Source organism: Haliotis rubra, unplaced genomic scaffold (assembly GCF_003918875.1).
Source record: "Haliotis rubra isolate DU_JTF1 unplaced genomic scaffold, ASM391887v1 Scf1667, whole genome shotgun sequence".
NCBI lineage: Eukaryota > Metazoa > Mollusca > Gastropoda > Lepetellida > Haliotidae > Haliotis > Haliotis rubra.
Genome location: NW_025765633.1, coordinates 62,327 through 74,211, shown reverse-complemented (window position 1 = coordinate 74,211; position 11,885 = coordinate 62,327). Strand labels below are relative to the sequence as shown.

The 11,885-nt window shown below is 44.4% G+C and overlaps 1 protein-coding gene across 1 annotated transcript; it reads left to right on the top strand.

Annotated features, from left to right (window-relative positions):
- The first annotated feature begins 1,807 nt into the window (after positions 1-1,807).
- Positions 1,808-3,118, top strand: LOC124272130. Its single transcript, XM_046707277.1, has one exon. The coding sequence runs from the start codon at positions 1,808-1,810 to the stop codon at positions 3,116-3,118; it is 1,311 nt and encodes a 436-aa protein (XP_046563233.1).
- Positions 3,119-11,885: the final 8,767 nt, after the last annotated feature.

The window sequence follows — 11,885 nt, the reverse complement described above, 5'->3', positions numbered from 1 at the left end:
GGGCGAATGGGGGGTGGACTGGTCACTTTTGTCGTCGACAACTGTACATCCACCGAGGTCAAAGCAGAGGTGGGAAGCCTTGAAACCCAGGTCATCACGGTCAGCATGGCAAATAGCAAAGAGATACGCATTGCAAACGTCTATCACAGGACTGCCGATCCCACCAACATCGAGGAGCTTAACAAACTCAGCGACTTGGTCGGGCATTCAGGCCTAATCCTTGGCGACTTCAACGCCCACAGCCCGCTGTGGGGTGAGGAAACCAACCACTCTGACTGCCCCGGCAGGATGGTGGAGGATTGGGTAGAGTCACAGGGACTCGTTATACTGAATGATGGCTCTCCTACAAGACATTGTCCAAACAGAGGTATATGGACCAGCATAGATCTAGCTATTGCCACCAAAAAACCTAGCCCATGATTGCCTGTGGCAGGTTCATGATGACAGTTGGGGAAGTGATCACTCTCCGTGCTTCACTTTTCTCGGTATCCCACCTCTTTGCGATGAAATCACAAACCCTAAAGAGCGGTGGAACTTCACCAAAGCAGACTGGTCAAAATTCAGAACGGAATGCAATAAAATCGAGCCGTCTGAAATCGTCTCTGACGACGTCGATACCTTTTGCCTAAACCTAACGTCGGCCATACATAAGGCAGCACTGGCCTCAATCCCACTCACCAAAGCAAAGGTCGGCGCCCGAGCCGTCCCATGGTGGAACGAGGGAATAGCCAAAGCACGACGCATTAGGAAAAAAGCATTAAATAGGTTAAAACGAGACAAGTCTGCCATAGGTGAAGTTCGTGTAGCTAGGAAACAAGTGAAAGATCTCATCGATCAGTCCAGGTCTGACTCATGGCAAGAGTTCTGTGGATCCCTCAACCACAAAACAAACAGTAAAGCAGTCTGGCAAAAGATACATGCTATCCGGGGGAAACGCAGGTCCGCTCGCATTCCCAAACTAACAGGGGCTACCAAAGTCACGGATAAAGCAAGTATCTTAGCCACCCACTTTGCCTCTGTCAGTAGCAACAACAATTTTTCTGAAGAGTTCAAAAAGACAGAAAAATTGCCACCACGCCCAAACAGCCCCGTCGCGAACAGCACGATACAACCATGGTTTCAGTGTGGAGGAGTTCAGAACTGCTATAATGCAACAAAAGGGGTACTTGTCCAGGGGAGGACATGGTCAGCTATGAGATGCTCAAAAGGTTGCCAGACAGCATCGCCAGCGTCGTCGTACAACTGTACAATTTGATTTGGGATCAGGGGGAGGTACCTGCAGCATGGAAACATGCAGCAGTAATACCTCTGCTCAAACCAGGGAAGGAGGAGGCATCGGCCAACTCATATTGCCCAATATCCCTTACTTCAAATCTGTGCAAGAGTATGGAGGCAATGGTGAACATATACGCTTAAAGCACCACCTTGAGACAAACGCACTCTTATCCCATTGACCAGAGCGGTTACAGAAAAAACCGCTCATGTCTTGACCACATTTTCCGCCTGGAAAATGATATCAGATTAGCCCAGGTCAAGAAACAGTACCTAGCTGCTGTCTTTTTAGACTTCAGCAAAGCCTTCGACATGGTATGGCACGATGGACTCCTCCAAAAACTAGAGAATGTTGGTGTACAAGGGAAATTGGCAAACTATGTTCAAAGTTTTCTGCAGGAAAGGTCAATATCAGTCTTAGTTGGAAACCACCTGTCCGATCCACACAGGTTAGATAATGGCACGCCGCAAGGAAGCATTATCAGTCCCACACTCTTCAACATCATGATTGACGACCTATTTGAACATGTCCAAAATGACAATAACATCAACACCTCAAAGTTCGCTGACTGGCGATGGGGCTGTTTGGGTTAGACATCGAGAGGTTCTCAAGATCCAGGCTCTGATCCAGAAAACCCTCGATGGTGTGGAAAAATGGTGCGACAAATGGGGTTTTACTATCTCACCTGAGAAAACAATCGGAGTGGTATTCAAGCGGAAGGGTAGCAGAATATGCAACACACCCAGTCTCAAACTCAAGGGCAAAACGATCAAATTTGAGAAATCAGCTAAGTTCCTCGGGGTTACTTTTGACCAACACCTCACATGGGCAAAACACATAGACAGCATAGTCATTAGGTGTGAGAAAGACCTCAATGCAATAAGAGCTACATCCGGTAGCTCTTGGGGAGCAAACAGCGATACTCTCCTGACCCTATATAAGACCCTCATCAGAAGCAAAATAGACTATGGGTGTGAAGCATACCACAGCGCCTCTAAAACGGTTCTAAACCGGCTTGAAACGATTCAATATCGTGCTCTTAAACTGGTTACGGGCGCGGCGGCCCATACCTCCCACCAGGCCCTACTAGTGGAAACTGGGGAGCTACCACTCGAACTCAGGCGTGAGAAGATGACATTGAACTATTGGAGTCGCTGCTCCAATCCACTTGTCACTAGACTATGGAAAGAGGAACTCTACCCCGCATGCATGAAAGCATGGCTCCAAAAGAGACCTGATACAACTCCAGGCGGGGTCAGAGTCTTACAGCTTAGGCGAGAACACGGATGCTACGGGGTAGAGCCTCCAACATGTCAAACGACAGTGCAATGTCCCCCATGGGAATTAAAATCACCCAATGTCGATACCACTCTCACAAAAGAAGTGCCTAAAAGTGAGAACCCAATGTTGCTACGAAGCATTGCGCTTAGTAGGATTGACTCACTTTACGAAGACTCGGCTCACATATATACTGACGGATCCAAGGATCCTGTGAGAAATAGAACCGCCTATGGTATCCAGATATACACAGCCTCTAACAACCAAACCATCTCGGTCCGCCTCCCTGACGGACAGTCAGTCTACACAGCGGAGCTAGAAGCCATACACCATGCACTAAGGTACAGTGAAAACCTTAGAGAGAAAAGAGTGGTCATCCTCTCTGACTCTCTCAGTGCACTACAGTCACTGGCAACTAAGCATTCGAGCAGTAGACCTGACACCATCCGAGACATTTTGGTTCTCATTCAGAAACTAAGAAGGGAGAATGAGAAAAAGATAACACTGTGCTGGATACCATCTCACATAGACATTCCCGGCAATGAGAGAGCCGACAAACTAAACTGACGGGCAAAAGTTAGTATAACGTTTTCAATTTGGTTTGGGGAAATTGAGCATGTCTAAATTCCAATGAAACATCCAAAGCAAACATTGTCAAAGTCACGAGAATATTGCAGAATGGTAGTGATGTCAGTAGATGTAGTCACGTGACCCCTAGCACGAGAAAAAGGTATAACATGTAATCGTTGAAAATCACGAACATGCACGTGCACCAGTCGGGTAGAAATGGGATGGATACACGCTGGCATATCACAGTAACTGAAAGCACATGCAAAAATGCCAAAGCTGACACAAATTCAGCGAGAGCGAGCCATTGGAATGCGCGATATGGGAGCTACCCAAGCTCATCTTGCCAGAACGTTCGGCTGTACCCCAGCAACAATCTCCAGGCTGTTCACACGTTACGAATACTGGTAGCACTCAAGACAGGCCGAGAAGTGGACGGCCACGGGTCACTACACCCATAGAAGACCGCTACATCCGGACTATCCATCTCCGAACAGGTTCGTGACGGCAACGTCGACGGCGGCTGCGGCACTCGGGCATCGTATCAGTCGTCGCACAGTGACCCGAAGATTGAGATTAGCTGGTATAAGGGCTTACCGGCCTTTCCGCGGAATGGTCCTGACCCTCAGACATCGCCAAAACAGACAGCGGTGGGCAAGGCAAGTATACAGGTGGCAAGTCCGAGATTGGCGACGTGTTCTCTTTTCCGATGAAAGCCGTTTCACCCTTTACAAGTGTGATGGCAAAGAACGGGTATATCGTCGACGAGGGGAACGTTTAGCAAGGCCATGCATCAGAGAAGTTCATCCATTCGGCGGGGGTGGAGTCATGGTTTGCAGCGGTATCTGTGGAGACCAGAAGACCCGTCTGGTTGTAGTGCAGGGCAATCTCAATGCATGGGGTACATCGGACCAGATCCTACAGCCAGTTGTGGTACCCTTCCTACAGAATCAACCCCGGGTGTACTCCTACAACATGACAACGCGAGACCTCACACTGCCAGAGAGACTCGCTACTTTCTGCAACAGAACAATGTTGACGTCCTGCCCTGGCCAGCGTGCTCACCGGATATGAACCCGATCGAGCACCTCTGGGATCATCTGGACAGGAAGATCAGAGGTCGGCAACAAGTTCCACAGAACAGGCAACAGCTAGAGCAAGCACTCAGAGAGGAATGGAACCGCATTCCCAATGACGTCATTCGACGTTTGACGACGTCAATGAGGAGACGTGTGAGGGCATGCATTGATGCAGCAGGGGTTCACACACGATACTGATGTGCACAAGATCCTGTATTCAAGGAATGCCCCTGCTACTGACTCATAAACTCAGATTGTGATAATCGATTTATGCAAAATTCCACCCCTTGCGTGTTTACTTGACAGCGGCTCACAAACTCCTTGAATGAAATTGTTGATTTTTTGTGATTTACAGCTCAAGTGTTTTTTTATTATGATGCATTAAATATTTTTGGGAAATTTCGGTGTATGTCTTTGTTACAGGACGTTCAAAACGTCATATACTAACTTTTGCCCGTCAGTTTAGCTAAACAGGCGCTAGAATTGGACGTGTCACTGGATCATCCTTACTCAAAAAGCGAAATTCGAAGTATGATCCAAGGTTCGATCACTAGCAAGTGGCAGAGGCAATTGGACACCTCAAGACAAAGGCAGATGGTATCATGGACTCCGCCCCAATGTGAAAGGGAAGCGAACTACTCCCTCACAAAACAGGCGAGTCGACATCATGATCACCCGCCTAAGACTAGGTACCACCAAAACCTCTTATAAGAAATGTCAAACATGCCACACCAAAGCTACAGTCCCTCACATTATGCTGGATTGCCAACGGTTTGACACAACCAGGCAAACACTCAGAGAGGAAACAGGGCTAGGTACATTGACAGCCAAGCGGCTGCTGGCTCCCACGGAGCACCTTGCAATGTACAGACCGCTAGCCAATTTCCTCTTGGAAAGTGAACTATGTCAGTATATTTAAAAAGAAATTTTATCAATCAAGCCAGTCTTCAGTTTGTCCGAGGGCGCCAAGGAGATTATACCACCCAAGCTCCTGACCTCAGAGGATCAGCCCAGCCAGGACACGCCGGTCGCACAGCCTGTCATCATGCCCGGTCTCCAGACTGGCACGCCAGTCCTCCATGCGTCCCAAAGAGGGACAACACATGCGTCCCAACGAGGGTCTTGAAACAGGGAGTGGCCGTGTCCACCCCCTAGGGAAACAGCAGGGGAGTGGCCGTGTCCGCTCCCCAGGGTGAGTAAGCTGAATGAGAGCAAGGGAGTGGCCATGTCCACCTTCCAAGGTGAGAGCAAGGAATGGCCTTGTCCGCTCCCCAGAGTGAAACAAAGGAGTGGCGCCGGGAGTGGCCGTGTCTGCTCCCCAGAGTGATAGTAGTGACAGCAGGGGAGCAGCCGTGTCTGCTCCCCAGAGCGTGAGTAAGGGAGCGGCCGTGCCTGCCCCAAGAGTGACAGCAGGGGAGCGGCCGTGTCTGCTCCCCAGAGTGAGAGTAAGGGAGCAGCCGTGACTGCCCCAAGAGTGAATGGAGTGAAAGCGGGGGAGCGGCCGTGTCTGCTCCCAAGAGCGATAGTAGGGACAGCAGGGGAGCGGCCGTGTCTGCTCCCCAGAGTGAGAGCAAGGGAGCGGCCGTGCCTGCCCCAAGAGTGACAGCAGGGGAGCGGCCGTGTCTGCTCCCCAGAGTGTGAGGAGGGGAGTGGCCGTGTCCACCCCCAAAAAAAAAAAAAAAAAAAAAAAAAATAGTGTATGTACACAACACCCGTGTACTTACACCCACGCGTCCCAAAGAGGGACAAACCATGCGACCCAAAGAGGGTCAACACAAGCTGGGACAGCACTGTCCAGCCATGCGTCCCGAGGTGGGACAGACCAGCCCCAAGCGTCCCAAGGAGGGACACTCCAGCCCAGGCCCAAGAGTCCCAAGGAGGGACACTCCGACCCAAGCACCCAAGAAGAGACGCTCACACCCAACGCCACCAACACAACCCGGTCCAGCCCCAAGAGTCCCAAGGAGGGACACCGCCACCACACCCACGAGTCCCAAGGAGGGACACCCCACGCATCCCAAGGAGGGATAGGTCTGCCGACATGCCAACCGGCGAAGGCGACGTCAAAAGCACCAAACACAACAACAACAAATATCTAGATTGTGAAGGAGTACGAGTCCGGTATTCCGACTCTCTGTGTAGGGACGTCCACGAGCGGGATGATGATGCTCGTAGGAAACGCCCTGGGGTTGAGCAGGAACTCCGCTCACCTCATTTCTGTCTTGTACATTTGTTTGTCATGTAACTAAAGAAGCTTGAGCTCAACGTATTCCTTCGTCTTGTCAACGTATTGTATGCACACTTTATCTTAAGTATGAGCTAATTCCCCCAGTCGATGCGTATCCACGTGGTGATACAGTGAGGATGAAGAAGAAGAATCAAGCGAAACGGAGGCTCCGCTTGACGTCAAAATAAATTTTATAATAGACCATATCGTTTAACAAGAATACTATTTGTGAGCAAAATGTGATACAGTTCCAACCAGCAAACCCACCCCTATAAATATATGACCAATCCCGAAGAATTATTTTTAAAAAATGTGATTGCAGTTGCTTTGTGTCAAATGGGTGATTGTAGGGTCAGTCGGCGGAAAACAGAAATTATTTGCTTCAAAAATTACACTGGAATTATTTTGTTGAAAAATATGATCCTAGTTCTCATTAATAGCGTATCAAGTCTCCATACAAGATCCCAACCTGGTCGAGCAGAGATAATATTCGCGACGCAGATAGGTTATTCCCCCGAAAACTGGTGAATTATAAAATACTAGTTAGGACAATGTATGTTTCCCTAGTGTTTGGTTATGAAAATAGTTATGGTACACGGTCATAGCCTTGGCTATGGTGTATATGTCTTTCTCACTTTTCATTTTCTGCTTCCCTCCTTTCATTTTCTTCAATTTGCGACACACGATTCCACATTGTGTAGCTAGCCTGTTTTCTATTCTATCATTCAGGTGAATCTTGATGTATGCAAGCTGAGAGTTGAGGATGTCAACCATTGTCAAATTGCCATACTCTTCTTTTGCTTTGTTTAAGTTTTTAAGGAAGAGATCTGTCATTTGCAAAGACACTGCGAATTTATCATCTTTCCTTAGGTATTTTGAGTTGATACATGGGCTTGGTTCACCTTTCAGAGAAACAGTGTCCTTGAACTTACTCAGTTGTAAGTTACTCAGGTTGTCTGACATTGTGTATGTTTCAAGAACTTAAAAATAGTATGAAAATGACAAAGAAACAAACAACTCAACAAGGTGAATGTTCAAAACATTGTACATATATCAGAATGATTATTGTTTAACGATGGATAAGGTCCAAGGTGCAAGCTCGTGTGCGAGCCTGAAGTACAACTGTCTCCACAGGGATGCTTATCTTGGCGACTCGGCCGTCATGCACGGTGTACTTGGTCCTTTGTCTCAGGCAGGGTTTGGCCCTGACCGGAAACTCAACACATGTGCCTTCGCCGTGTTTGTCAATGTTATACCACCAGTAGGGTGGGAGACACAGATGTTCTAGCTCTTCTCTACCAAGAAGAGTTTCTCTGTCAGTCCTAAATAAGGCCCTAAACACGTTTAAATGACAGGGGACTGAAAACTTTAGGCTCCGAGTCGTCAGTCTTGACTGAAACGACTGCCAAACGTCACGGGAAAAGGTCTCTCGTTGACAATCTGAGATCTCGGGTTGGTCGTACGAGCGTCGGATGCTGGCGGGAATGTGCTGATCCGGTTCCCAGGTCGACTGCTCAATATGATACCCCTGCCACTTGACAAGATATTCTGTACCCTAAACAGAGGAGGGAAAACATGTATTTACACACGCTCCTTATACATTTACGACATGACGTTTTCAAATCAACGAGTGGGTTCACTTTGTTCAACGTAAAAACAACACTACACAGTGCTAATTGATTCCAAAGTATATTAGATAGATCTGTAATTGTTATTCTATCTATTTGATAATTAACCACCTGACACACAATGAACTAAACGAACCTCAATCAACGATGTTAAGACAATTACCGGAGTTAATCCTGCTTTTGTAAGTGAACCGTATTAACGTAATTGAGAATTAACTGTTTTGTTGCGGTAATGAAAACAGTTGCTACAATGTTCTGTCTTCATTTCCGCCCATTTCGATGTATTGTTCACTCACATTCTGACTATATCACACTTGACTGACAAAACACAAGGACAGAATTAACATACTCTCACGTGTGGCAACATGCAAATGCAGTCAGCCGAATAAGACATTGATTTACCGAATTCATGTTGTTCTTGGTCTTAATTTTGTTGATGTGTTCTTCAGGTCATAATTGTCTGATGTAGACGAACTTAATTGTGGTGAACAAACAAGAGGAGTGGTGTTGTTATAGTAATGTAGCTTAAGAAAACCACAGATGTTTTATTTAAACATTAAGAAAACAACACATGCTTTATTTAAACATTTTCTGTGTTTTCATAGCATCAACTTTGATTGTGTTTACCAAGAACAATCTATCGGTATATGGGCTCTGCTTTAAATGAGACCCTTTTAATGTAATCCATTTGATGACTTGAAGGTTATGATGATGCATGATGTCTCAGAAGTGTTAATCCGGGTACGAGTTGACCATAAGTAATGAATGAATGAATGTCTTTATTTCCTCCAAAAGTATATTCGAAGGTTACATAAACAAACATCAGTTAGTTACATATATCTACATATGATATGTACAAAGCACGGATATTTACAACAATGATAGTTCAGAAAGTATACATCAAAGAATTCTTTAAAGAATAGATGTAGTTCGAAAAATGTAGTATGATCGTTTGCCATGCTGTTTCATGAAGGCCAGGGATGTGAGGTTTTGCACCACAAAACAGTACAAGGGCATCTTCATCATCAAGCATTTCAATTAAGACATATAATTCTACGTCCAGTAGGTCAAGTAGCGTCATATATAAGTTATTTCTTTGGTTCATTACAGATTCACAATGCAAAATGATGTGGGCATCGTGGTCATAGCAGTACTTATTACAAAGCATACATTCGTTTGAGAATTTGGCTTTAGAACAGACTAGTACAGCAAGTTGTATATGGTCTTTATATTCTGGGTACAGATACATTAGAGTGTAAAGTCTATGTAGACTCAGTGTTTGATGGATTACAGCATATCTGGACATATTCTCTCTAATGGAGAGTCCCAATTTCCATTTAGCCTCTTCATAAGAGAAGACAGAGCTTATAACTATTTTGCGCCAAACTGTCTTTGACGGAAAAATACCAGTTTGCACGTAAGTTACTACATAGTCCAGTAGGTTATACTTCCGTGCTGTACATAACAGAGTGTTGCAAATACTGCGTGAGCTAATATTTAAGTGAACAGTGAGTGCTAAAAAATGCACAGAACAGTGTTTTCGTTGATGAATTACAGGCGTTATTACATAATCTTCCAAGGAATAATAATCTACACTTGTCAGTGTACCCAACCATTGTCCAGAGACCTAGGTTGGCACATACAGAATCTGTTGGCATACGTCTGTTGAACCCTTGAATACATTTAGCCAACGATATTTTCCACCAAATCAATGTTTTTGCCATATAGCGTAGGCATGGTTTCACAACCATAGAAGCTTGTAGGTAAAACCATTCTTTTCCATATATTAACACATCTAACTGGATGTAGGTCAGTACTGTTAAGACCCAATGAGCGCAAGGAATTTATGGTTTGCCTGGCCTTTTGAAAGTTAGCGAAAACTCTTATCTTTACAAGACAGATCTGATGAGAGTAGGATACCACCATATTTTACTGATGGACTTATATTAATAGAGGTGTCGCAAAAGGAGAATGTGAGCTCAGGACAAGATTGTTTCCCTTTCCCGAAAAACTACAACAGTGCTTTTCGATGCATTATATGTTAGGCGCCATCTGGAAGCATATTCTGAAACAATATGAAGTGAATTCTGCAGCCCAGGCGGAGTGGTACTTAACAGTGTCGTATCATCGGCTAACAGGACTGATGGTACATCAATACCATATACACATATACCATTGTTACTAAGTCTTAATTCAATTAGTAAATCGTTTATGAAGACAAGGAAGAACCATGCAGACAAGACTCTACCTTGCCCTACACCTTGTTTTACTTCAAATGTGTCTGAGCTATTTTCGTTGTATATTACAAAAGAAGAGCTGCAGGTGTAGCTGTGATATAGCAGAGTCCACATTTTACCCGTTATACCCAAATTGTGGAGTTTTAAGAATAGACCGCCATGCCAGATGCGATCAAAAGCTTTCTCATTATCGAGAAAAGTTGAGAAGACTTGGGAGCCACGCTCAGCATAATATGTTACGCAATCATTGAGCATGAACGTCGAAATAATTGCACCATGTTCTTTTCTAAATCCAAACTGTAGAGGGTCTGGAAAGTGGGGATTAATATGGCTTATATAACATTGTAGACGTGACAGTAATAGTTTTTCAAATAGTTTCCCTATACAGGAGGTTAGGGTGATACCTCTGTAGTTTTTGGGATCACATTTTGCACCTTTTCCTTTATAAAGTGGAACAATCATACCCAGTCTAAAGATATTGGGAAAGTACACAGCTTTCATAATTGCGTTGTATAAGACGCAGAGCTTATCGACCAGTACGTCACCTCCATAGATAAGATGTTCATTGTTTACGTGATCTGGTCCAGGGGATTTGTTACGCTTTAGATTAACCAGATGTTGTTTTAACTCTGATGGCTGGATATCGGCATATAGTACACCGTCAGCAGCAGTAGAATCAACAGGTTGTGAAATTATATCTGCCAGTTTGATATCCACAGATGCTTTAAATTCATCATCAAAAGTTTCAGCATGATGTAGTATGGCGAGGTTAGCATAGTAAGCACCCCACAGGTTACATTTGGCCTCTGGTGTGTCCGCGTGGGTATTGTTAAACACTAATTGGTCAACTGTTGACCGCGGGCGTCTCAGCTTACGCACAGATTTAAAGAAGGTATTAATATCTGTTTCTGAAGAAATTTCAAGTTCACGAGATAGGTCTCAGAAGTGTTAATCAGGGTACAAGTTGACCATAAGTAATTGTAAAGGCACGTTACAGTAATTAAGTGATAGCAATTGTATCTTATAAATCAAAGATATATCACAACACAAAAGAACAAAAATGTTATTGGAAAATGTAATGACTGATCATTCCAAAGTGTTCTTTTTCCATTCTATCAACATTTCTAAACAAAATTGGCTGATGGTCTTATCAATTTACACAGTTAAACCTGATATGTATATGAATGTAACATTTTGCAGAATGCTGACATGACATTGTGTATATCTTCGTAAGAAGCACAAGAACAAATTGGATACTTTGAAATAAATCTATAAAGTGTGTGTTAATTACGATCAATTTCATGAGGACAGAATACTACTTTGTAAATTCCGTTTGCCTACATTCACCAATAACACCTATTTGTTGTTATAACAATACCTTTAACTATTTTCATTTACGAAGAAGAAGAAGAAGAAAGAAAATATTTTTATTTTTGTGTCACATGTTATATATAAAACATACATAAACTTAAAACATTCAATAAAATATAACATCCGGCCATATGGCCTATGAGACACAAGGCACTATATTATATCTGAAACAGATAGTAGTAAATGAAATATCACAGCTTTGTAAGCAACAATGGAGTGTGGTAT